At 33.3% G+C, this 26,998-nt stretch overlaps 2 protein-coding genes, 1 long non-coding RNA gene, 1 other non-coding gene and 1 pseudogene across 5 annotated transcripts; 3 read left to right on the forward strand and 2 right to left on the reverse strand.

Annotated features, from left to right (window-relative positions):
- Positions 1 to 4,093: 4,093 nt before the first annotated feature.
- Positions 4,094 to 4,235, reverse strand: LOC145071829 (U4 spliceosomal RNA; annotated as a pseudogene).
- A 1,500-nt stretch (positions 4,236 to 5,735) lies between these two features.
- LOC145071828 (U4 spliceosomal RNA) lies at positions 5,736 to 5,888 on the forward strand. Its single transcript, XR_013690794.1, has one exon. It is a non-coding gene; the product is annotated as a U4 spliceosomal RNA (small nuclear RNA).
- Positions 5,889 to 7,078: 1,190 nt separating this feature from the next.
- On the reverse strand, positions 7,079 to 18,581 carry LOC145065690 (Clathrin, heavy chain). Its single transcript, XM_079012739.1, has 30 exons — positions 18,270 to 18,581; positions 17,544 to 17,748; positions 16,670 to 16,758; positions 16,494 to 16,572; positions 16,256 to 16,383; positions 16,050 to 16,148; positions 15,814 to 15,922; positions 15,645 to 15,724; positions 15,341 to 15,568; positions 15,198 to 15,263; positions 14,899 to 15,015; positions 14,596 to 14,793; positions 14,369 to 14,485; positions 14,187 to 14,246; positions 13,970 to 14,056; positions 13,797 to 13,880; positions 13,587 to 13,721; positions 13,445 to 13,507; positions 13,263 to 13,367; positions 12,651 to 12,763; positions 12,327 to 12,579; positions 12,108 to 12,244; positions 11,736 to 12,014; positions 10,646 to 11,648; positions 9,109 to 9,594; positions 8,854 to 9,024; positions 8,140 to 8,325; positions 7,916 to 8,038; positions 7,702 to 7,812; positions 7,079 to 7,616 (listed from the first exon to the last, which is right to left on the reverse strand). Exons 1-30 carry the CDS (start codon positions 18,312 to 18,314, stop codon positions 7,464 to 7,466), a joined length of 5,109 nt encoding a protein of 1,702 aa, XP_078868865.1. The 5' UTR covers positions 18,315 to 18,581; the 3' UTR covers positions 7,079 to 7,463.
- A 927-nt stretch (positions 18,582 to 19,508) lies between these two features.
- On the forward strand, positions 19,509 to 21,366 carry LOC145069986 (uncharacterized). Of its 2 annotated transcripts, XR_013689773.1 has the most exons (4): positions 19,509 to 20,029; positions 20,101 to 20,194; positions 20,586 to 20,733; positions 21,194 to 21,366. It is a non-coding gene; the product is annotated as an uncharacterized LOC145069986 (long non-coding RNA). The 2 variants fall into 2 exon arrangements; XR_013689772.1 differs by having other exon boundaries at positions 19,509 to 20,194.
- An 866-nt stretch (positions 21,367 to 22,232) lies between these two features.
- Positions 22,233 to 23,648, forward strand: LOC145066668 (protein FAR1-RELATED SEQUENCE 5-like). The gene is made up of 3 exons (XM_079013953.1): positions 22,233 to 22,356; positions 22,494 to 23,388; positions 23,471 to 23,648. Exons 1-3 carry the CDS (start codon positions 22,233 to 22,235, stop codon positions 23,646 to 23,648), a joined length of 1,197 nt encoding a protein of 398 aa, XP_078870079.1.
- The last annotated feature ends 3,350 nt before the right edge of the window (positions 23,649 to 26,998 follow it).

Raw genomic sequence — 26,998 nt, forward strand, 5'->3', positions numbered from 1 at the left:
GTTTCTAAAACTAGATTTATCATAAGGGTGGAAGCTTTATAGACATGTATTTCCAATACGTGTCTAAGATCCATTTTAGGTTAAATTTGAGCTCTAAAGACCAAAACTTAAGCAAATGACAAGAACTTCTACGAAAGGTTAGATCCATAACATGTGATGCTCTTGGGACTCGGGAAAGTCATAAAGTTGCCAACTTTATGAGTTCCTTCCCTCCAAACTTGCTCAAACATGAGGAACATGGAATAATATTCAAGATCTAACCACCAAAAGTCATAAAGCAAGGACTTTGACGCTTACAAAGGTCTAGAGACAATATGAGGTGATGATAATGTTGATTCCTTGCAAGCTCCACCAAAAGATCACCTTCTTCTTCTTATCTTCTTCTTCAAGCCAAGAAAGCTCCAAAAAGTAAGTCAGGCCTGATCAGCCACCACATCGTGCCCTTCCTTAGCCACGTCGTGGTGGTCCAAAATTACGCGATCAAAATACTTATTGCCACTTCGTGGTCTTCCTTAGCCACGTCATGACATAGATTTTCCTCCAAAAACTCCATCTTCGGTCCTTGATACAAGTCAACTTAACCAATCTGGAACATGGGTGTTAGAAGAAGGGTTAGCAGGAAATGTCGGTTATATATTCTATTAATGCCTAACGAGAAACGTGGTTACATATTCTACTAATGCCTAGCAGGTAATGCGAGCTTTACACAACAACAAGTTTCGAGTTATCTACTTCAATCTTCCAATCTGACTCCAATTAATAATAAACATGAGGAAGTGGTGAAAAAGTGTAATTGTATTGTTGTTGATACGTTAGAGTAATGTAAACAATATTCACAATGGAAAGAGGGTTATCCCCTCTGAACCGACAAACAACAAGAGCATGTGAGCATGGGAATCTTTCCATATTCCACTTACTACATGTACATGTATGTTGATAATAATGGACAGTTTGTGTATTCCCTTTGGTTTCATTTATTCGTAACTTGGTTATAATTTTGTAGACACCTTCATTGTAGCCAAAATTGGATAAGTTATGGCTTTATGAACGAGTGTTACAGTTAACAAAAAGATGCCACATATGTGGTGGTAGAGGTGTATTGCATTTCATTGCAATATCATTGTGTTTTCTAAAAAGTTGCACAGTTTTATTGAATGTAAGGTCAATACACGCCTTGATCAGTAATTGCCTTGCTCCTGCATCTCTTAGAGTCTTACACCTTGCTACCCAATAACTACTTTTACTTTCATAAACTTTAAACTCCCTATTTTGAGCGATCAAACAAAGTGCTATTGTCTTTCTTACTTGTTCGCTACATTCAAATATCGTTTTTAACCTTTTTCCGACTCCTTCCAACAAGCTATATGAATGTTGTCTTGGAAATCAGCTAAGTCATCGTCGCATACATCACCAATATCATTCATAAAGTTCACAATTGGAGTTTCACAAACATCATCAGAATCATCCCCAACATCACTTAATGACTCACTAACATCATCTTCACTAAGTGGGGAGTTGGGTTCATCAAATATGAAGGCATCATCTGCCTCAAATCTATCATCATCAGGCAAAGGAAATGGTACATTTGTGGGATTGGCCACAAAATCATGAGATTAAACGGGCTCAGATACTTCAAAATTACAAAGAAGATCTATAAAGCTAGTATTTGAAGGCCACATTACTTGTTCTTGAGTAATGTATTCGACTAGTGTAAAAACTTTATCAAATTGTAATTGCATAATAAATAATAAGATAAAATAGATGAATTATAATGATAAATATAATGTTTCACATTAAATATATGCAATTTAGACAAGAATGTGTACCTTATGATTGAGTGATGAAATAAGGTTGGTAACTGAAGATGAAAACGTGAATGAAGGATAAAATAAATTGAGAACACATTTGAAAGAATAGTTATTTAATGAAGAAATTATGAGAAAAACTGAAATTATAGTGCCAAAAAATGATTTGAAATTTATAGTGCCAAAAAAATGATTTGAAAATTGTTCTTACTTTTTCAGATGATCGGTGAGGTGTTTTGTTTTATTACGTGAACAATGATGTGTTTAATTTTTCAGATGAATAGTAGTTGTCTTTTCTTTATCATAAATAGTAAAATAATCTTTATATTTTGTAAAAGACAATAAAACATAAAAATTTATAAATATATTGACTTTTAACATTTTTTAGATAATTTGGTGCATGTGCGTCCATTTTAAAAGTCTACAACCCTTCCTTTTGCCGTTGATCGTTTTAAATTTCGACGTTTTGGATTGGTTCCTTGATTAATAATGGTTTTTTATTGAACTTTCCCTATATATATATATATATATATATATATATATATATATATATATATATATATATATATATATATATATATATATATATATAGGTTCAGGTTCATTTGAGATCATTCTAATTTCGTGAGACCGTGAGACCAAATCTAAAAATAATTTTAAAATGCAAAATAAATGGAAAAATCCAAAAAAAAATTTAAATATTATTTTCGGAACTTGAATTAACTAAAAAAAATAAAAATAAAATAAATAATTCAAAAAAATCCCGTTTTTTTTTTTAAAAAATACGTGAAATGTTCTAATAGAATATTACACTGACATATTTTAAAAAATAATTTTAAAATGCAAAATAAATGGAAAAATCTAAAAATTCTTTTTTTAAATATTATTTTCGGAACTTGAATTAACTAAAAAAAATAAAAAAAAATTTTCCATTTTTTAAAAAAATACGTGAAATATTCTAATAGAATATTACACTGTACATATTCTAAAAAATAATTTTAAAATGCAAAACAAATGGAAAAATCCAAAAAAAAATTTAATATTATTTTCGGAACTTGAATTAACTAAAAAAAATTAAAAAATGCGTCTCACGGTCTCAGAAAATTAGGCCGTCTCACATGAACATAACCCTATATATATATATATATATATATATATATATATATATATATATATATATATATATATATATATATATATATATATATATATATATATATATATAAAGGGTTTAAAATATAAATTAAAAAGGCTTAAAATGAATTTTTTTATAAATAGTAACTAAGATATAAATTAAGGGTTTAAAATACAAATTATACTGGGACTAAAACTAAATAGATCAATACAATTACTTGAACATATATTTTCCGGGACAAGATTAAGAATTATTTTGGCTATGTTTGGCGGACTAGCTGAAAAGATAGCTGATGGCTGAAAAGCTAGTTGTTAAATAAAAAGCTAGCTGATAGCTGAAAAGTTAGCTAATAAAAAATAACGTTTGGTAAAACTAGCTGAAATATATAAAATTACATAAAATGACATGTAAGAATATGTGTTTCTATAATTAATTAAGGGGTGTATTTGGAAAATTTTAAAAAAGCTCCTAAAAAGCTAGTCTAAGTAGCTTTTCAAAAAGCTAGCTTATCAGCTACTTTTTGGCTTACCAAACACGATAACATAAAAAAACTCGAAAAATAAGTTAGCTTATCAGCTAGTTGTAGCACACCAAACACAACCTTTATGTTCATATTTTAACAAGTTTGTAAACCAAGTTTTAGATAAGAGAAATTTTTTGAACCAAAAGAAGAAAAAGAAGGTTTAGAGAAGAAAAAAAATTTGAACCAAAAGAATAAAAAGAACACATACGCATCGGCATACATTCCCGTGGCGCTTAACCTATTTAGTTTTTTTTTTTTTTTTTTTCAACTTAAAAACGTTAGTGAAAACCCTTATATCCGATTACGTAGTTGCTATGAAAAGAAAATCATAGTTCCGGTTATTAAATCAGAAAATATAGGCTTGATATTTTTGTTTTAATTGGAATTATGATTAGAGTTTGGCATTGTTCAAATTTGGTTGTAACTTCTTTACATAATAACTTGTTAAGATCTCAAGTACCCAAAGACTTTACGAAATTGTATATGTCCCTAAAAAATCAAAGAACATCACCAAGAGGGCATCTAAAATCAGTCGAGTTGTAAAAAGTTAAAAGTTAATCACATTCAAAATCAGAGCTTGATATCCAATTCTTTCAAAACTCATAGAAAATAGATATAAAAGCTTTTTAGAACTTGGAAATTATTACAGAAATTCTCGATGGCCAAGGGAGACCCAAGGCGAAGGAGGGGGTTTGGAAATAGTTTTCAACCAGCAATTGACGCGCCTCGGTTATTAACTCATTAACTGCATCATTGCCCCAAGCACAAAGATGCCTCTTCAAGTTGCCTCCAATCCTCCCTTTATATTACTCTATTCTTCCAACCCAATCTAACATTCCATTGATATGGGATTAACATCTAACCTTTTCTGTTCCCCTCCGTTAGACGCTCACATGATTTACATAACAAGAAACCAAGGAAGCTTTACATAACACGGCAAAAAAAGTATAAATAATAAATCAACGAGGAAGGTTCAAACTTGAAAGATAACAAGAACAACACATGATTACTAGTATTGAAGACCATGTTTTTCAGTTGTAAAAACTTGATATTAACAAATAGCTTTTATGAGATCCTAGTGACAGTTGTGTTCGACTTATCCCTCAAATATGATATAATAAACCCACAAAAAAAGGGGTTTATCTTTATGATACATGATAAACAAAAGAAATATCTGAAAACGGGATAGATGACGAATAAAGAATATTTGAGAAAGTAAATGAAATAGAAAATAACAAAAAATAATTTTGGAATGGACTTAATGGTTGCACCATTGCGTTATGTAACAAACATGCAACAAAACCATCCATTAGGGACCATGTGCGCAATAAATTAAATATTTGGATGAAAATTGTAGCTTTTGACATACCACATGAATGGACGAAAAACTATTATTTAGTCTGGATAGTATTATGAGTTATGAGTTATGACTATATTTTCTGATACTAGCCTAGAAACCAGTCGAGTCGCCCTACGAAGAATAACTCAAAAGGACTTGATTATGTATTTTTATTTAATTGGGTCTATTTGCAATCAGCTTTTTCAGCGCAACACCATAGTCCATATAGGTATTTGCACATTGCACCTCTAGTCCTAAGGTTTTGACTTTGACTTTCTAAAAGGCAAAATATGTGTTATGCATCACAACAAACGTCCATTGAATACTTTCACAAACATTTGTGTCGATACAGATCAAGTTTTGGTTTTTGACTTTATATTTTTATCCAAACTCATAAACATTCGTTGTTAAATTAATCAATTCTTTAAAAAAATATCATTTAAAATGATGAATGATAGAATATTTCTCAAGAATATAATTTTATCCTTGAAATTACTTGAATAAAAATAATAGCATACGGTCGTCAAACTGACAAGTCAATCTTGTCAGTTGATTAGAAGTCTCGTAAGATGTTGATATTTTGTATACATAATACATATATTCAAGGGCAAAATTCGAACTTTAAGTAATCCAAGTTTGTTACAACTTATAATACACTAATTAGCAATGTTAGAAATTGTCGTTAAAAGTAATAATTTTTTACATTCATTTATTATTTAAATGTCAAAATATGATTTGTAGCATAATGGAGAGAATTCAAGAGATAACTAGAGTTGGTGGCTTTAAATGAGGTGATGTGTATAAAACCAATGAAACATGACCGACTAATGAGGTAGGAAAAAGGTTAAATGTTAATCCCACATCGGTGGAAGGTTAGATTGGATTGAAAGAGAGGATATTATAAAGGTGGAGTGGGGTGTATTGTTTGAAAGCATCTTTGCGCTTGGGGCAATGACGTAGCTAATGAGGTAATAACCGAGGCGCGTCAATTGCTGGTTGAAAACTATTTCCAAACCCCCTCCTTGGCCTTGGGTCTCCCTTGGCCATCGAGAATTTCTGGAAGGGTTCCCTTAATTGGGTAAAACCCTACAATTTCCAAGTTCTAAAAAGCTTTTTGTAATTTTTGAACATTAAAAATGCTTAACTTTATGTAAATATGATTAAAATGGTATAGTTTTTGCTCAATTGCTGGTTGAAAACTATTTCCAAACCTTTGACCAGAAACCCATTAGAAAAGCCTTTGATCCGTTGTTCCGCAACATTTTATTCTTCTCTACTAAGACTTCTATTCAAAATTACCAACCTACCCTACATGTGACATTGGTTTTGGTCCACAAGTTCCTTTGCTTTTGTCAATGAGTAATGTATGTGCCCAATGTAACAATACATTTTGTTTGTGATACGGAGCAGGCAGCAGTTAATCATGTATTTCATAAGGTCTAGAACTGTCCTAAGTTGTACTCGTTTTTAATCAAAATGAACAACGATTTTTATAGGCCTTCATGTACCTGAGATCTTAACAATTGTATCTAGAAACTTCTATCTTCATACAGACTTTAGAATCAACCTAGTTTACTCAAAGTACCAAACTTGTCCGATTCTAGATTCAAATCATAATTTCGGTTAATAAAACAGAAGCATCAACCCTACAACTTTTTTCATACACAATTGTAACACTGTTGTTGACCAACAATAGGATCTGTCTTGAACTGAATCCACTAACTAGGATCATCATTTGTATCGAAAATCATGATTTTGCTTTCAGTGGTTTGTTTGGTGATTGAGGTATAATTTAAAGACCGTTTTACCGAAAGTGTACAAGTTCAATTATTTTAATGAGTAATGGGACAAAGACGGATTGATTATAAAATGTAATATTTGGGGGATTATGGACATTCATTGGTTTAATTGCAAGAAAGGTCCCACAAACATACAGGTAGTTATTGTGGTTAGGTATGAATGGTTATTGTCATTACTGACAAAGAAGTCTCCCGATTCTGAATCTGAAACTAGACTATCCGACCCCATCTCAACTCTTTTGCTTTATGAATAAAGTTAGATTCTCTATTATTCTCTACTTTGAAGTTGACAAGAAAACTCTACTTTTAGAAAAACTAAAGTCTCAACATAGAATTAAAGCAATTAAGTAGAGAAAAAAAATTAGGTGGTATTAAGTTTTATAGTCTCAACTCTCAAGTCTTAATAAAGAAAAAAGAATAGAATCCCAAAAGAAAACAGATAATATGAAAGTCTTGACAGAGGGGAGAAATACATGGTGAAATCAGAAAAGAAAGTGAAAGCATACAAAAAGACAAAGTAGTAGTAGCATATACATGATACATCCTTCTATGGAAATGGAATGGAATCCTCAACCCCTTTGTTGTTTTGGTACACAATTGACAATTGACAATACATAATCATACTCATACTCATACTCATAATGCTTGCTGCTGCTGCTGCCCTACCACCTGCAAAAAATTGCCTCGGCTATGGCTCTTCTCTATCCAAAGAATATTACAAGAAAAACTTATCCACACGAACACAAACACACACACCAATCAATCTTTATCTTTATTATTCTTCTTTTAACCAACGACAACACAAGAAAGAAACTCCCTCTACCACCAACTAACTGGAACTCTTCTTTCAGTGTTGACCAAATCAATAGGATCCCATTTGTGGCATTCCAAATGGAGGCATTGGTGGCATTCCCATTCCCATTCCACCCATTGGCGGTGGTGGTTGACCATATCCACCACCCCCCATACCAGGCGGGGCAGGTAGAGCAAGTGGCAGTAGCTGGGCATACATGTTCTGCAACCATGTCATGTCAGTAATCCATCTCTTCTTTAATTTATTATATAATAAATCCATTTAAAAAATATATTAAAGAAAATACCTGCTGCTTGATGACATCCTGCTCTTCATTCTCCTTGGCTTTATTTTCCTTCACTGCCTCTATCTTGTCCTTGATTAACTCGTCAACTTTCCCAGTATATTCACGAATAAACTATGCAACAAAACACAAAAAAAAAAAACAAATAAATAAATAAATAGAAAAATAAAATCTCTCACCAGTCACCTCATTTAGATAAAGTGTACAGAATTATTACCTGAAGCAGATATGGGAAGGCAAAATCAATCATGTTGTTCAACCAGGCCAGCTCAAGTGCAACATCTGCACGGATTAGATCATAACAAACAAACAGACAAGAAGCAAAGCATTCTTTCTTTCCCTGCACAACAAATAAAGTACTATTACTTCTTGCTTTACTAAAATATAATATAAATTAAAAAGAAACAATATTTAGTAAAATACACAGAGTCATAGACGTACCTGTTCAATGAAATACACGAGCAACTCTTCTGCAAGCTCACGATCCCCAGATTGTGATGCAGTCTCCATGGCATCTTTGTACACTTTGTCTTTCTTGGACAATGCAATGGATTGTTTCCATCTACCTGCCTTCTTGTAGATGTATGCAGCAACTCGCCTCATCTCAAGAAGCTCGTGTTTCTCAATCTGCCCAAAAATCAAAATCAGTAATTTACACTTTTTGCCCCTGAATTTTGCAAATTTGGTCCCACAAAGTTATCTCTTGCAACTTTGGTCCTAACTTGAAGTTTTCGTCCCTGTTCCAAGACAGTGACTATATTTTTGGGACCAACATCGTTACCAAAAATTCAAAAAACTATTCTTTTGGAACCAAAACTGCAAAACCCAACTATACTCAGGGTCCAAAAATAGTAGTATTTTTTTTCCTTGGAACACCGACCAAAAACGTTACAAGAACTTCAAAACCAACTTTTTTCAACCAAAATTGCAAAAATCAACTATACACAGGGGCCAAAAACAGCAATTTTACTTGGAACAAGGACCGAAATAGCAAAAGAACTTTTTCGGACCAAAGTTGAAAAAATCAGCTATTCTCAGGGACCAAAAATAGCATTTTTTTTCCTTGGAACAGGACCAAAAACGTTAATGTGGACCAAAATTGCAAAGAGAAGTTTTTCGGATAAAAAAGAAGAAATTGCAGTTGAATGAAGTAACCTTTTGAGCAAGGCCGATCTGGTCAAAGTTATCATGCAAATCAATAGATTCACGCAATCTATCATAGTCTTCCTCCTCAACATATATTTCATTCAATGCCTCGTTAACAGCCGAAACATTATTGCTCTGAACTGCAACCATGTAAGGTTTCACAAGATGAAGGTGTCCAGCCTGTAAAAAGCACAAGTCAAAAACAATACACCAATTTATGACCATTTGAAAAATAATAATGATTATATGATTATGAATACAAACCTTGCGCATAATGTCAACGACACGAGTATGGTCAACACGAAGTGCAAGGACATTGAGAACATCATTGATAAGATCCGGATGCTCTTGTAGGTAAAAGTGAACAGCCTTATAATAAAGCTCAACATTTGCAACTTTAACTACAATATCCTTGAACTGCATATGGTCCCAAGCATCTGGAGAATGATTCATGACAGTGGTTGCAGCATTATCAAACTCATCATACTGAATATACAAATATGTGAGTTCCTTCCAGTGTTGTTGTTCATCACAAGCACGGATTAGCTTTGGGATGTTGAGACGTGTTGAGAAGAGCTTGATATGTTCCATGAGTTTCTCGTAACGGTATCTTGCGTAAAGAACACCTAATTCAGTGAAGATGCCCATGTGAGCACGTTCCAAACCTAGACCACTTTCCATTAGAGATATTAGCTCATTGAAGCATCCTCTGTTTTGGTAGTATTCACTCACCTCTTCCAAATCATCCACCTAAAAAATTCACCAAAAAAAATAACTTCCATTAATATCAAAACAAAACATACGCCCATATATACTACCCCACAACATCATGCCAGCATGTCTTGCATCATTTTAGACTAGTGATGGTGAGTAGTGCAGCAATGAATTTGGTGTTTTCCTATATAACTGCACCATTTTTTTTTTCACAGTTTGCTCCATTCAACTTTGAATGTTATGTATTTTTTGTTTATTTAGTAGTATAATGATAATTAGCGGTAATACTTGATCATCTATAGAAAACCTACTCCAATACAAAACCTCGAATATCTTTTTAAGTTTACGTGTAATATGTGTTTAAGTGTATGTGTAATAATTCTATAAAGGCATGTATAATACTTATTTAAAATTTAAATGTGTGTAATAAACATAATTTCTTATTTAATAAAATGTTTGTTATATGGATAATCACAAAAGGGACCACTTTATAATGTGATATAACAAAACAGCCACCTTTTTAACCGATATCACAAAACGACCACCAATTTCGCAACAGGTCAGTTGCGGAATTCCAAAAAATGAGAAATTACCTTTTACGGACAAAAGGCTGCTAAAAAAAATTAAATAAAAACACTTTTTATGAACAAACTCACAACTATATGAACAATTTCGCAATTATAATTTGCTAAATAGGATTTTTCTTTTTTAGTGGTAGGGAGCACTTGTGAAATTTACGGCTGCCCAGTTGCGCAGTTGGTTGTTATTTTGTGCTATTGGACAAAAAAGGTGATTGATTTGTTAAAAATATCACATCACAAAGCAATCATTTGTGTTATTATCCCTTGTTTTAATAGTATGACAGTAAAGTCAAAATTAATTAGATATGAATGATTATTTTGGCTATAATGTCTAATAATATAATATATAATCTATAAAAGTATTATATAAATAAAAGGTATGAGTTAATTTTGTAAAAAGTGAATAAATAAAAGGGTATTATTGAAATTGTATATAGGTTAGAAAAAAGGAATATACTTATAGTTTTTAAAATTGTGTGATGAAGGAGAAGGATAAAAAATGTGACCTGGACAATAATATTGAGGCCGCAAATCTGAGCCAATCGGAACTCCTCGGCATCAACACAAGCAAAGCAAACTTCTTTCCATGTCTTTGAACTATTGGCTTTACGAGCAGCATCAACAGCACCTTGAAACTGTTGAAGCCTTACAAGTGTGACAGCGAGCTTAGCCCAGTTGGAAATGAAAGCATATATGATCTTGGCAGCTTCATATAAAGCTTCATCAAACAAGCGATCACCAACGTTTTGAAGGTTAGCAACATTAGGCATGAGGATGAACTCTTCAATGTCACTCAATCTATCAATTTTCGCATACGCATATATAAGTTCACTGTCCACCCTGGGCTCTTTCGTCTTTTGTCTAACCATGAGTAAATATTTCACCAGATCATGGTAGCATTCAGTGTCCTCAGAAGCACGAATAACATCTAAAAATTGGGTGGCATCATCAGCACGAATGAACGACTCGATCGCCTCGCTGACTAGACCTTCTCTCAGCTGGGCTTTCGCCACCTGGCTCCATACAGCGTCTTCTTCAACACGGAAAGCAAACTCAACAGCACGTGGAATACTTTGGATGTTTTCTAACAGAACATTCACTGCTTGCACGTTTAAGTTGAATTTTTTGAATATCGCATATGCTTCTTCATAGAGCTGTGCTTCTACAGCGACTTCTCCAACTGCGGGTCCATCAAAGTTGTCTAGACGATTGATGTAGTCCATGACGCGTGATGGATCGGCTTTAATGGCTGTTAAGATGAGAAGGTTTTGAAGGTTGAAGTTTCCACTGAAAGCAGAGTTTTGAAGAACGATTTTCTCGAGTAGCTCGATTAGCTCGTGGGGGAGATCGGCTGTCATGAAAGCTTTCACAGCTGCTGACACTTGCTCGGGGCTTTTGCTTTCAGGTAAGGCTGTAGAGACAACTTGATCGATGAGCTGGCGTCTGTATTCGTTCTCAGGGTTGAGAACCTTCTCCCATAGATCCGCATCCATTCTCTCCACAACATATCTATAAAACAAAAATAGATATTATTAGTTAACAAGTCCTCAGAAACATCTATTTGTTTAAAGAAACAAATGATAACAAGTTAAGTACCTGGCTTGCAACTTGAAGAGAGAATTCTTGTTTGTGACATTGACGAGTTCTTCATCACACTGGCCTCTGCGGTATGCAACAACAGCAAGCGTAGGGTCACGCTTCTCACAGTACTTACCCACAACACGTGAATCGTAATAGGGGTTGGTGGTGAGGAAGTGCTCTGGATTGTTATTGCTATCTATGATGATTTTACCCAAAGCATTGTGGACATGAACATCTTGGCTTCCTTCACTCACAAGATGCTCTAAAAACTGAGTAAGCAACCGTAGCCGGTTCCTGGAAACCCGCGAATAAACAATAATATAAGGATTCAAACCGGAATAGAAGACACAAGAAAGTGGATATAAGGAACAAGAGAAGATTGCAGACCTCTTTTCACATTCATCCACAAGGGGCTCAACTGGAAGCAAAGAACGAACAGATAGAATCAAGCCTTTGATGAAATCTTCAGGGCACTCATCATCTAGAAGCTGCCCTACAACTAAAGGAGCATTCCCAGGGTTGACCTATACAGATATATCATAAACACTCTCAGACACACAAACTTTTTGCAAAAACTTATAGATGAACAGAAAAGATTCTCTATACCTTCTGAACATAACCTTCAATGTAGCGGAGCATGTTGTTGGTGTAAAGATAGTGGGTGAGATCTGGGACAAAGCCAAAGCGATCACACACATTGATCAATGGCCTTGCATCTGGAAGCTTGGCTTCCATTAGAAAGTTTTTGGCCTTCTCAGCATCATAAAAGTTTGATTCTCTTGTTACACGCTCGACCTCCTTAATTTGCCCAGTTTTTGCAGCAGCCTCGATGTACTTAAAGTGGATATCAGGATCCTCGCTGTCACATTGACATTAGTTAGGGTAAAGTAAGAGTTTTGCATATATAAGTGTCATTTTTAACCAGCTTACCTGGAGCTCAAATACGACCCCAAAAAGAAGTATAGACCTTCATATGATTTAAATTGCTCAAAGAGTTTGATACATGCTTCAACACCTAGCTGTTCACAGTATTCTTTGGCAACCTACCGTTCATACAATTGTCAGTAAATTGGTCAACCATTTCTGCTACCTTTATTTGACTTCAGACTTTGACCTTTTACATAGAATTTAGGGAGGTTTTTCTTTTCTTTTTTTTCATTTAAGTTATGGGCAAAGTAGCTGAATGAGTAATGATGTCTGTCTAGATCATGTGTTATAAGGTCTGTTTCTTTTTTAGACTGAATAAAGCACCATAATGAGACCATATGACCATTTAACCCTTGAATTCCAAAAAACAAACATCACAATACTCATCAACTTAAAGTGAGAGGAGTTAGTAGGAAAAAAGAAGGGGAAATAGGTATAGAGTTGATGTCTTAAATCTTAATACATTATACCAGGTTTTTGTCTTAACACATTAAGTCAGTCTGTCCAGATTAAGTCAAACAGAAACAGCCATGTATAGCTAGCTGTACAGATTAAGTGTTCAATAGATTTTGCACGTTATTTAAAAAAGAAACAGCCTTTAGAGTTACTATTTACCTGCACGATTATCTGAAGGTTTCCCCTAAGATTGACAAGTAAAAGATCCTTCATGCACTCCAACGCCCACTCCTTTGATAGTGTCCCAAAAAATTCCACAAGAGACTGAAAATAAAAGACAGTCAAGTTCTACTCCAGATAACCTCACAATGTGAAGTACATGAGTCTAGCAATAGACAAACCTGTGGCTCAATTGCATGAGTATTGACAATAACACGTTTGATATCTGGTAGTTCACTGTAATGCTGCAGAAAGCACAAAGTTTGAATCAAGCAGATGACGTATATTCATGGGAAACAGAGAAGTTTCTGGAAATTAGCGAACCTGAAGGGCTCGAACAAAAAGACCTGCTTTCTCACAAAGTTGAGCGATGCGAGGACGATCATAGTGACTGAACATACCATTTGCTAATATCGCATCAGCAACATTAGGAAATGTCACAAGATTGATTTCAAGAACCTATAGAAAATAGAATTTTTAGAGAATGACTTCTACAGTTAGATGGCTGAAGTTTATTAGACTCAGTGAATTTACCTTAGTTTGCAAGTGAGCATGTTCTGGCAGATTGGGCTTAAGGACATCCAAGAGGAAAGCTGTTGCCTCGCGTATTAAGTTCCTCTAAACAGATTGAATTTACAAAATTAGCATTTTAAACTGTTTTTCATAATTGGCGAATGTAGACAGGTTATAAGTTTTAGTTAAAATACCTGGAGGAAAAGATCTGTTATTGTGTTGTAATCAACTGGACAACCTCCCTCCATTTGGGACATCATCAAAGCAAAATTAACAGCACCCTACAGAAAGCAACACAAAGTAATTAATCATAATTGCATGAAACCAATTCCAATTTTTAAACATTAAGAACGGCAATTTGAGCACTGAAATAACATGTAAGTTTATTATTCACTGAATAATTTATAGTACCTGAGGATCTGATCGAAGAATTGTTTGCAGAAGGAATAAATAATCAGGTGTATACCCAACCTGCACAATATCAGGCATACTTATAAGATAACATATGACAGTAAGAAGTGTAATAAACCCACCCACTTGAGATAAATTTCTACCAGAACACCAAAAATTACCGCAGTAAAAGTTACACCTACCTGTTTGGAGTAAATCAGAATTTTGTCAAACTCCCTCCGCTCAGCAAAAGCTGCAACAACTTTTGGCGTCGCTCTTGCTTTGATGTAAATTTTCAGTGCAAGATCATTATCCACAGTCTACAGGTAAACAAGGAAAACAAGTGTTAATTGTGGAAGATGTGCAGTAAAAAACGAGAACAGTTGGTTTATGCAAGCAACCCAAAAGCATCAAATTTCATGTTTTATACCTTCACAAGATCTCCAAGCTCCTCACTGCATTCCAGCTTGTCCTCAGCCAACCAGTTCTCCAGAAGATTCTTCTTGTTCTGATTGACAACAAGACGAGAAAGCTCCAATGATTCAAACGCATTTAGCTTCCCTTTAGTTAGAAGGGTCCCAAAATACTGCAACAGTGGTGGTGTTTGTCCAGCTTGCACAGGTACACTCTGCATATGACACATATGGTGGTTAAAAAAGGTCAAAATGGAACTCCATAAAGGTTAACATCCAGAATAAGTAAGATGATACTATTACTTAAGAGAAGTAGACACCTGAAATTTGGCAACTGTATCTGGTGTACGCAGAATGCCTTGAGGAGATTCTGCAGCAAGTTCAGCAGCTTCTTTGTACTTGGTCTGAGCAAACAATTCTTGAAATCGTTGAACAACCTGGGATAAAAAGTCAATCAGTCAAAATGAGCTGCGGAAAATATCATAACTTTACTTTCTCTAAACTACAGACAGTGCTACAAACATGAAAAAACTTATGGTAACATATATTTTCAATCTACTTCCAAAGTTGGTTAAAGAAACAGAAGAGTCATTTGAAAGACAAAAAGTAAAAGATTTACCAAATTCTCTGCACCAGGAAGATTTCCTCTTTTGGCAAGATTCACAGCAAGCTCCAAGTTGTTCAACTGTAAAAACATGTTGGTTTCATCAGAACAAAGAAAATGATGCATGCATCATGGACGGATGAAGGTTTTATGCTTACTTGTCCACTGACAAAAGGCACGATTGTTGACTCATTTACAGTGGCGAGTAAGACCTGGCCACGTCTATTGACAGCATAGAAGCCTCCAACTGATGAAGCTTCAGAGGTAAGGAAAATTGGGTCTGGGCTAATTCTATTCCTATATACTGCAGTAGCCGTTTCAAGGTCATACACAAATAGAAGTCCCAGCTTGGTAATTACATAGATCAAACTATATTTGTGGGATATCTGCAAAGTCAGCAATTGATATGTTAGTTAACAATGCAACTTCCTATTTCAAAACACAAAATGACTGACAGTTTACCTGCATGGCAACTGGAAAATCATCTTGAAAGTCGGGAGGAAAGAAAAGATCTGCTTGCTTCTTAGTGAATGAGGGTTTTCCTTCATGTATAGAAACAAGAAGCATTAGCTTTTATAAAGAAGAATTAAGAAACCTAAAAATGAATGAAAATAATGTGTTGAGAATAAACCTGGTTGGGCACCAAGCTCAATGACATGAAGCTTTGAAGTAACTTGTCCAGCATTAGAGCTTTTTGTTGCAAAAGAAATAAGAATCGAAGGATTCTCATTGCCAGGAACCTGTTGGAAGGCATATAAATATGTTATCGTTAGTTTGTTACTAATGCAACCGACTTAGATGGAAGGCAATAAAAAAGAGAGGAACTCATTTTAACTATGGTACTAACAGAAGAGGAAAGATTTGTACCTTGAAAGAGGCAAACGATGCTGCGTGTGCTTCAAGAGCTTGACTGCGCTGCTGATCAACAGAAAAAAGCTGCATGTTTCCTTTTACTAGCTGAGGTCTCTGCTCAAATCATAATGGTAGGAGGGTTAGGTATTATTAAAGCTGGAAGTTCTGGTCAGCAATTTACCATAGGTGGTGCTACATGCTCTATACTAACAAATACAAACCTCTGGTGAGCCAGGGGCAATTCCAATCAACACCAACCATTTCTCAGATGGATCACATCTGTAGTTGATTATCTGATTGTTTGATAGATTAGCTGTTCTGTCAAACATCTTTGTAGGTTCAGAATCACCTGTAAAGAAAAGAACGCATCAGCTTCACAAAATATAACCTTCAGATTATACACCAAATGGAGAGAAAAAATGAAGCAGTGTCAATTCAGGGAAAATGATGGCAATGTACCCTCAATTGACCAATGATATACTGAGGTTTGGGTGACCATGCCCAACATCTTGGGGGTAATCCACTTCCAAAAGACGACCTGGAGAAGAAAGTATGATAAGATCATGTAAAACGTCAAAATTAGCAAACAAAATGAAAAGACCGAAAATCATTAATTAAAGCTTTATTGATGTTACCTGCTCAGGCATCTGATGGGACTTCATTTTGGCTTTCATCTCAATATTGAATATTTGTAAGTGGTCCTGAGTAGTTCCCGGCAGTTGAGCTTCAAGAAAATCACACCATCCATTAGGTATACAAGTAGAAACAGGCCTAGCTATCTCTCTGAGAACCTTCATATTAGTCTTATGTGTTCTTGGTACATTATGTTTATGTTGTAAAGTATTGATGATTTTAAACATCACATGGTAAATGGAGGACAAAGCAAAGCTGGTGTATTCCAAGTCTTCTACTACCATTACTTTTTTCAAATCCAGCAAACTTTTTGGTACTTTTTAGACTAATCCAGTATGTTGTGAGTATGAGGGCCTCATGCTCCGAGCAAAAAAATCAATAGCTTAATAGATGCAAACTTCTATCAAAAGCATGAAGAGAATTTCGAGAGCAGTGAACATTGAATTGGAGATCAATATTACCAAAAAATCTAAGGTCCGCAAGTAACTTTGCAAGAATAGTGGGACCAAAATTGTAAATCCTAGTACACTATGCAGCCAAGGAGTGATGGTATTCATACCAAAAGGTTCAATATGGATCAAACAATAAATTGTACCCTGCCCATCCTACAAAAAGTTCCAGGATATTTTGTTTTGAGTTGTCCAGAAGTAAATGCAACACTTCGTTTTTGAACCAATATGAAAAATTTATTTAGTCGTCCTCATTTCAGGATAGCAAAGATCATAGTTATAACTGATTTTGGTCAACAATACTTGCTCAAACTAAAACCTAAAAGTTAGTTTCAGACATTCTTAAGTTTGACTAATAGTCGAACAATAATACATTATAACTACTGCAATTCCAGTTGTCACAACTTCCACGGTACCAAGGAAGTACCTTTTAAAGCCAGTATCCTGGAAACAGGATTCATAAGAGCTGAGTCAGCAGTAATTGGTCTCCTCAGTGGCTGCATAGGCATGCTCATATCGATAATCACCACACTATTCTGAGGAGATGTTTCTCGGACACAAATGAACTTATCTGACTCCATTGTAACATTGGTAAACGTGATAAACTGGGGATTGATTCCTGCGCTGGGCAACTGCAGCAACAACACATAAGTCAAACCCATTAGAATAATGCAGGCATAGCCAATGATTAAGAAACTTATAAATTGTTATATCCCACGGATCTAAAATAATCAATTAAAAACAAATCTGCTTATCTAACAAATCTAAGCAATAGGAGAGTAGATAAGCTAGCAAAGTTGATCACTTCAAATCAAATTAACACTAACCGAAACTCTATAGGTAGCTAAAACGATAGAATAGCGCTAAATTGAGCTACGCTTATAATATTAAAGTGGAAATTTATTCTTATACAACAATAATAGGCTTCGAAGAAATACAGTAAACATATATCCTCTAATTTACCAAATCTATACAATATGAGAGTAGAGAAGCTCCAAAATTTAATTTCGGATTTCAATTAACCCTAGATAACTCAAACATATTACGAAAACGATAAAATCATGTAAATTGAGCTAGGTTGTGGACAATACAAGTGTGATCTATTCATCTATGTGCATATAATAAAACTAGGTTTTCGGGGAGATTCACATACCGTGAGTGCCTCTTTCATAGTAATTGGAGCGTTAGCGGCCGCCATGGTGATGGCGAAAGAGATCAAAACGACAGCAGATCAGATGTAGATATGATCTATGAGATACTTGATTTGATTGAATCGCCGGCAAACGAATTCCGGCCTACCGGACAAACAGACGCTCGGCGATCTCCCAGAGGTGATAGATCTAGAGAGAAGAAGAAAAAGAAGAGAGAGAGAGAGAGAGAGAGAGAGAGAGAGAGAGAGAGAGTATGTGGAGTCTGGTTCTTCTAACAGCCGAAGACTTGGAAAAACACAAAGCAAGAAAGAATTCGAAATAAAAATAGAGCGGAGAGAGAGAGAGAGAGAGAGAGAGAGAGAGAGAGAGAGAGTGTGAAGAGAAACAAAATGAAAATTACAGCTTTTTCTCCTTTTTTTCTAATAAATTTTAGAACAACCTTGTATTATGTTCGACTTACAAAAATACCCTCAACATATATTTTATGGTTGTTAAAAAATTTCTATGGAATGATAAATTTTATTTTTATGTTGTTCTCATAATAATTGTAATGATTTATTAGACCATGGGGTATACATAGCATGAGGGTTTTATGAACTGAAGGAATAGCAACGACTGTGCACACCACTATGAACGTCTCGTATTGCTAACTGGGGGACACGATTGTGGCACCATGTGTGTATACCACATCCAATCAATTTGTTTATTTATGTTCCTCTTTGTTCGTCTCTCTTCTTTCTATCCACCACGATCATGACCTCATGTTGTAAGTATATCAATAAGTCAACATTGATGTGGAAGGAGATGACGGTGAGGTGAAAAACAACATATTACTTGGTGTGTCCTCTATATTTGATGGCATTTACCAGTGGAACCAAATCAACATGTAAGAAAATAAAATTATAAGCATAATGTTTTCATCAATATGCTTAATTTAGAAGTAGCTCCGTCATAAACTAAACAAAAAAAATAAAACTATTGTATATAAACAAAAATGAAACTATTATATATAAACAAAAAAATACATATATATTATTATTGTCATCTCTCCAAAACGAGTAACAAACTATTATATATAAACAAAAAATAAAAGTATTGTATGGTTCTTTTTTAAACGCAGCTCTAGGGATGAGATTGTAAATTTTTAATAGTCTAAAGGGTAATATGGTCATTACATGTTAACCTATTTTTGTCAAGTTGTCGGAATCTCTCTATCCCCTCTCTCTCTCTCTCACGTATCCTTCTTCCTCTCACTCTCTAAATACAAATTTCAAACCTTTAAACCCTAATTGAGTCGTCACCACCATACACTTCCAAAACCATCATCACAACCTTCATCTTGAGATTCCATACTTGCGAACAGATTTTAATCAGAAAGTATTGTTCTCGATTTTTCTTAAATGTGCTACTGTGAAGATCTCGATGAATGGAGAAGATCAAGAGGCCCGAGCTGTTGAATCAATTTCCATGGCATCGCTTGTTCAAAATGATCAATCACCTTTGATTCTTGCATCCTCTTTCTGCGGCTGCTACTATAAGCCACCTATTTGGGTTTGAAGGGACCACTTGCGAGCCAAGGAATAGGACTTCATGTAGGAGGATTATAGGATCTCAGTGGCAAGATTGCGACGAAGGACCATCCAAGTAGGCTCGTACGAGGCTGAGGTGATGTTGAGAGTCGCCAAGGTGTTAGGATGGAGACGCCTGAGTCTCTCTGGATGAGTAGTTGGTGGGCAAGATCTTGGTTGTCGACGAAGATGAGGTGACAATAACCAATAGAAAGAATGATCAGTGGTCCATATTTTAATTTAAGATTTCGATTTTTTTTTTCAGATTTGTGATCGAAGTGTTGGATCTTTTGTGAAATATGAAGATGTTGTAAGACTATATTTTACTGCATCTGCGATTCTTCATAATGCATCACTAGGTAACTCAAATTTCTTTTTTTCAACTCTTTTTCCTTCCCGCATCTTGCCTTGGTTACGTTATTAAACTTGCGAAAATCTTGGTGAACCTGATAATGAATTGTGAACATTTGATTGTTGGTTGTATTTTTTATGGAAATTTGAAGTGATTTTATTGATATTGTATGGCCTGGTCAATAATTAAATAACGAGAAGTGTGAATCTTGGGTGACCTAATTTTGATTTCACCGATCAGGAGGTGTGCCTATGGTGAGGATTTTGTGCACTATTCTTGGCACAACACCTGTTCGACCAAATGCTTCAATGACTATGTTTGAATAAGTGTGATTGGTTTATAAATTGATCATGATTTTTGTTTTGTAATTTATGATTATGTCTGCTCATTTATTTCAGGGAAAGTTCATGGTCCCAGTTTGATTGAACCAAGAGGTCATAATAGCTCATTAGATTCAACTCCATGCTCCTTAATCATTACAAGCTTCTGAATCTTGTTAGTGTTAAAGATTCAAATGAAAAGGATCCAGATCAAGATATTAAAAAGGTAGAGTTTATATTTTTTTCAATCCTATTCAATTATGAATATGTTAAAATTCATTAATGATTATGAAATTGAGATAAAATTAATAGATTTTATTTCATCATCGTTAATTATTTATGATTTTCAGCTCTATTCAATTTATTCATCAGTGTTAATACATGATTATACATGATTTTAGTTATTAACATACATGAATAAATCTCTATTCATTATAAGGTTTATGTTAAAAACTAAAAAAAAATTCATAATCATTTTGTAGGGAAATACCGGTCAATTGAAAACGTTAGGAGTAAAATATTGCACTTTTATATATGTGATTTCAACAAAAATGAAAGATATATGGCTACGTTTTCCTTTCCCTACCATCAAAAGACAAACATACATTCATTTGTGAATCAGTGAAGATGTATACACAACTTTATTATCTATTTTTTTTTAATTATCTTTGAACTTGATTATGCAGGTGTGACCCCAAAAATAACAATGATCACATGTGCCCTTTTTTGTTTTTGTGTGTGCCGGTAGCAACAAGAAAAATTACAGCAAACTGGATTTTTTATCTTCTTCAGTCATTTGTGATTACAACTAAACTATATTTTTTTATCTTTACATGCATTTTCCTTTATTCATTAATGATTTCAGGTGTATTTGTTTTCTATATTTGTAAATGTACTTTATACGTTTATGATTACGACTAAATTGAGTTTTTATTCTTAGTTATTTATTTTTTATGGTGCTTTACTCATTCCATCTTTTATTGTTGTATATAATCTTTCACAATTAACATAATCAGATCAAATAAAATTATTCAAAAAAATTAATTTAATGTATGTTTTCATTTATTTATGAATACAAATGAAAAAAAAATGTTTTTTCAATCTTTATTCATATAATATCTGATGAATGATAAATTATAAAAAATGACTTTGTTAACAAAAATTAATAAAAAATATTTTTGTCATATATTAATAAAAAAATAAAATAAAAATAGGCTAATCTATTATTTTAAGTAATTGTAATTAATATTGCTAAAATTTAGGAGATTAAGGTTTGCTATAATTTAAATTAAATATGCAATTACTAATATACCCTTGTAAAATGATTGGTTCAGAACTGTTCCCGCGTTCTCAACCTTTTTGATGTTCTCATTTGATGATTTCCATATATATATATATATATATATATATATATATATATATATATATATATATATATATATATATATATAAGTAGGTTCATTTAAAAACATAGATTAGTGTGAATACGTGAGGACGATTTACAGCCAATCAATTTTTATCATTTAAAAAAATAAGTAAATTTATTTTTAAGGGTAAGCATGTAATTTTACACAAAAGTCAATCAAGTAATTAAAACAAATAGCCTAAAAATACGTTGATTGATCTTTCCATAATCCACAAATGAAACTCACCTACTAATCATTTTGTTATATCAGTCATATCATTCATCGTTTTGAAAAAGATTTTATTATTCTATTGATCCAAATGGATTTTCATACAGAAGACGGCAATTACAACGATGATTTATATTCAATGCAGGATGGAATAGATCATACTTCTGGTGATAGTCTGTTCGATGACCAACATCATGGAATTGATAAAAATCCAAGTTTAATTTCTTACAAATTTCCGTATATCATGATAAGAATCCAGGTTTAATTTATTACAGTTTTTCGTAAATGTTAACTTCCATTTACTAAATTTCGATAGTATATTTTATGTTAATTCATCATTGTTTATTTTTAGTAGAAGATTGTTATATTTATGATTATATTGATCTAGATGCAAACGTTTTAGGTGATATTTCAATTGAAGACGAGACATTGGGTGTATTTGATGATAATCAATCTAATGATAATCATCAGCATGTGATTATTAATGGAAAACAATATTGGATTCCAAAGGCACCTGATGAAGTTAAGCCAAAACTTAAAGGTCATTACAGGTCCTATGAAGATATAACAGATATGTATTACAAATATGCTCTTGCAGCAAGTTTTGATGTTAGAAAAACGACAAATAGGAAAAATGGGCATGGTATTATTAGATTGAGATACCTCGTGTGTAACAGACAAGGTCTTCCTAATACAGGTCATGTTGATACATTGAACCCAAACAGAAGTAAGATAAAAAGAAAGACTGATAGTCGAAGGACTGGATGCAATGCTTGTATCAGATTTAGGATGATAAAAGGAAGCTTTACATGGTTGCTATATGAGTTTGTAGAGGAACATAATCATGAGCTTATGTCTCAAGACGACATATTGTTTTCCCGACACCACAGACAGCTTAATTCATGGCAAAAATCGTTCATTATCAGTCTTTCTAATCAAAACGTTTGTGCCACCCAAGCTCACAGGCTATTTACTGCTATTAATGGTGGATACAATATTATTAGAGGCACTGTTGATGATTTTAAAATTTTGATGAGGGATCTTAATTGCTTTATAGGTGGAACTGATGCTCAAATGTTAGTCGATAAGATGACAAACAGAACAAAAAATGTTCCTAATTTTTCATTCGATTTCAGAGTTGAAAATAAGCAACTCAACGCTATGTTTTGGGCTGACGAGACCTCAAAGATAAATTATAAAGAATTTGGTGATGTTGTCTCCTTTAATGTCACATTCCGAACAAACAGGTTATGTATTTTTTATGTTTATGTTTTTTGTTTTAATTTTAAGTCTTTTAAAATTTTCAATGTAAATTTTACCACTTTTTAGGTATGACATGGTATTTGTTCCTTTCACTGGAATCGACAATCAAAAAAAGTGTGTTACTTTTGGTGTTGGATTGCTTAGTAAAGAGGATATCGACTCATACACATGGTTGTTGAAATCTTTTCTTAAAGCCTTTGGTAAACAACCAATATTGGTGTTATCTGATGAAGACCCGCGATGAAAAACGCTATAGCCAATGTTTTCCATAATCAATTCATAGGTTGTGTATGTGGCACATCACTTCCAAATTACCATTGAAGGTTACAAGCTTTTATTTAATAATCTCTCGGTCAACATTTTATTCATTTTGAATCATTGTTATTTTAATTTTACATTCTGAAAATAATCAATGATAGTACTTTTGTATCTCTAACATATAGTCTACACTGACTAATGTTCTATAACATTATTATCGTTTCCTTTTATACATTTTGGATTGATTCAATGATTTTGATTTTTAACACCTTCCACATTTTCTTATTGTAAGGTATCGTTGGATATTGTCAACGACGAGGAATTTAGTTACTGTTCAACTCCTTGATATGGAATACTAAGCTTGAAGAGAAAGATTTTCGAACAGGGATGGCAAGCACTATTGGATGAATATGATCTTAACGATAATAATTGGTTAAGTAGAATGTACAACTTGAGACATTCATGGATTCCTGCATTTTTCAAAAGAGTCCCTATGTCAGGTCTCATGAGAACAACATCTCGTTCTGAGAGTCAGAACTCAGTCTTTCATCAAAACACTCATTATGGATCAACTTTAGTAAACTTTATGAATTCGTTTGAATCTGCCATGGAGAAGCAACGTTATACTCAATCCTCTTTGGACTTCAAAAAAAAGACAAATTCCCTAAAATGAGAACACCATTTCCAATAGAGGGAAACGCTTCTCTATTCTACACACGTAAAGTGTTTAGACAGGTTCAGAACGAAATGTACAGGTCAATGACAGCATGTTTTTCGTTAAATCACAACATTGTTGACCATGTTCATGAGTTTCAGATAAAATAATTTAGGCCACATGGATATTCCATCTCGAATCGACCTGACTCCGATATTTTCAGTGATGATGACGATGATAATTGGGATAAGTTGCTAAAAGACTCTATATATACGGTATTATTTTAAACTCTGATATCATCTTATTTTTTCCCACACGAAATTTTGCATATATATCTGATTATTTTTCTATACAGGTTAAATGTGACCAGAAATAAGACACATTCATTTGTAGTTGTATGAAGTTTGAACAATTTGGGGTTCTTTGTCGCCACATTTTTACTGCAATGAAAGCCTTCAACATACAATTCATACCAGCAAAGTATCTTCTAAGGTGGTGGCAGAAGGATATTATTCCACCTGAATTGTTACGAAGATGTTTCCAGTATTCAGATTCTGATGAGAATATACAAAAAATAGCAATTGACATATTTTCAACGGTTGACAACTGTCTCTCTTCTTTGAGCACCAACAAAAAAAAAAAGACTGGAAGAGTATTATCAAGCACTTAAGGAGTTGGAGAGCAAGTTCATGGATGACGTTACTATGAATGAACGCCCAAACAAGTCAACAGACTTTGAAAATAGACTTGGTGTGTCGATACCCGTAGATATTCAAATTCAAAACCCCACTGGAATTAGGAACAAAGGGTCTGGGACTAAAAAAAGGATTAAAGGTGCTCAAGAAATTGCAGTTGAAAAATCACGTTGTAAATACCGTCGTAAGGGTAACGATCATGACAAGCGAAACTGTCCTACACGAAAGGAAGATGAGAAGAACAACACATTTAAACAACATCCTGGCAAGAAGCACTAATTTTATTATCAATCTTTTTTATTTCATATTATTTTGTTTGGTTTTTTACTTCATGGTAAAACACTTTTAACATTATAAGTCAATTGTCATTTTTCAGTATTATGTTTTTATAATTTGTGTACCCTATCCATAATTTATTTTTAAATTCTGTTTATTATTTGTCATTGAAATTGTTTTCAAAGCTTATCCACATATTCCTTGTTTTTTTAACCATCTCAATCCTTACAACATTATTACACGTATACAACAACCAATATATTATAAATCTCGTTATCTTATTAATAAAGTCACAAAACATTACATTCTTATGTTTTTTTTATAATTATTCATTTCAGAATTTATAAAACCAAAATTGATTACATGATACTAAGTAGACATATAATTAAGTACTACATACAAATTCAATAACGTAAAAACACTATGTTTACGTTATTATTCTGTAATGAACGTTGTATATGTTTATTGTTGAATTAATTTTAATATGAATATTAACGTTCGATTATTCATAGATTCATTAACATGTTATTAATCTATTATATCTATTATACATTTATGCATATGCATTTTCATAGTAAATTATAAAATTAGTCTTGCCTTGTAAATATTCATATATTCATTGTTGAATAATCAAAATAAAGTTTTTGATACAAAATTCATTCCAGAATTATAACATAAAAATAATGTTTTTACCTTCTCGCACTATTTAATATTTTTATTTGAACTATCCCCATCTACATTATACGTATTTATAAATTTAGTTAACAAAAAAACTTTATTTTCATACATAAAATAATCATCAGATGCACTTAAAAAAATATGGATTATGAATTATGTATTTGTTGATAACATCGCTTAATACCTACATCCAATAAGAATTATGTTATATATTCATTTCAAAATTTAATAAGTGAATAGTTGTTATATTATTCTAACACCAACTTTTATAGTCATTCTTTTCACAAATCATAATTCAAATTAAGTCTTATAAACTATGTTACTATAATAGGATTTTGATGGGGAAAAAATCTTTAAGTTACTCACAACATGTATTTCATTTTTACATCCATGTATTCAACAAAATACCACCACAAACCCATAGCTTTAGAAATTACATGACTCATATTTCTTATCAATGTGTGCCATTTGCTAAGTGTCATATGTCATATATTACATATGGAATATAAGAAATATTCAGGTTCACAGTTCTAATAATAACCATTAAATAAACCATCACATAGTTTTACTTAGAATACGTCCAACACATAATAATCCTAACAAACTTACCATAATCCAAAAAACCAACATAACAAAACACTTCAAACTTCATAAACGATCAAGTTTTTCTAATACTAATAAACCTAATTAAAAAACACCATCTTCTTCACAGATCATTCTACTGCAACACACCTGTGATTTCCTTCTTCTTTTCTTCAATCACCTTCATCCTTTCAAACCTATCCATTTTTTTAACAGCTGCATAATGCTTCAAGAATGTTTTTTCATAACATTAAAATCCGACATCATCAACTTATCCAGATACTTATACCTTAACCTTCCCAACATCTTTTCTTGAATTTTATTATCAACACATAGACCACAATCCCATTTATGTGCCGCTTCTCCCATGTATGTTTCCATGTGTCACATAAGGAAAATTCCACAGTCAACACCAACTATATTCCTTTGACACTTCATTTTTATAGCCAC

Source organism: Lactuca serriola, chromosome 8 (assembly GCF_051521515.1).
Source record: "Lactuca serriola cultivar US96UC23 chromosome 8, Lser_US96UC23_V15, whole genome shotgun sequence".
Taxonomy (NCBI): domain Eukaryota; kingdom Viridiplantae; phylum Streptophyta; class Magnoliopsida; order Asterales; family Asteraceae; genus Lactuca; species Lactuca serriola.

Bases quoted from the DNA above. Each gene is read 5' to 3' on its own strand.
- LOC145066668 (XM_079013953.1), top strand. From the start codon at position 22,233: ATGGATTTTCATACAGAAGACGGCAATTACAACGATGATTTATATTCA. The intron at 22,357-22,493 runs GTTTAATTTCTT...GTTTATTTTTAG, and splicing joins TGGAATTGATAAAAATCCAA to TAGAAGATTGTTATATTTAT. The intron at 23,389-23,470 runs GTTATGTATTTT...ACCACTTTTTAG, and splicing joins GTCACATTCCGAACAAACAG to GTATGACATGGTATTTGTTC.
- LOC145065690 (XM_079012739.1), bottom strand. From the start codon at position 18,314: ATGGCGGCCGCTAACGCTCCAATTACTATGAAAGAGGCACTCACG. The intron at 16,384-16,493 runs GTACATTGCCAT...TTTTCTTTACAG, and splicing joins ATATCATTGGTCAATTGAGG to GTGATTCTGAACCTACAAAG. The intron at 14,794-14,898 runs GTGTCTACTTCT...TGTCATATGCAG, and splicing joins ATACAGTTGCCAAATTTCAG to AGTGTACCTGTGCAAGCTGG.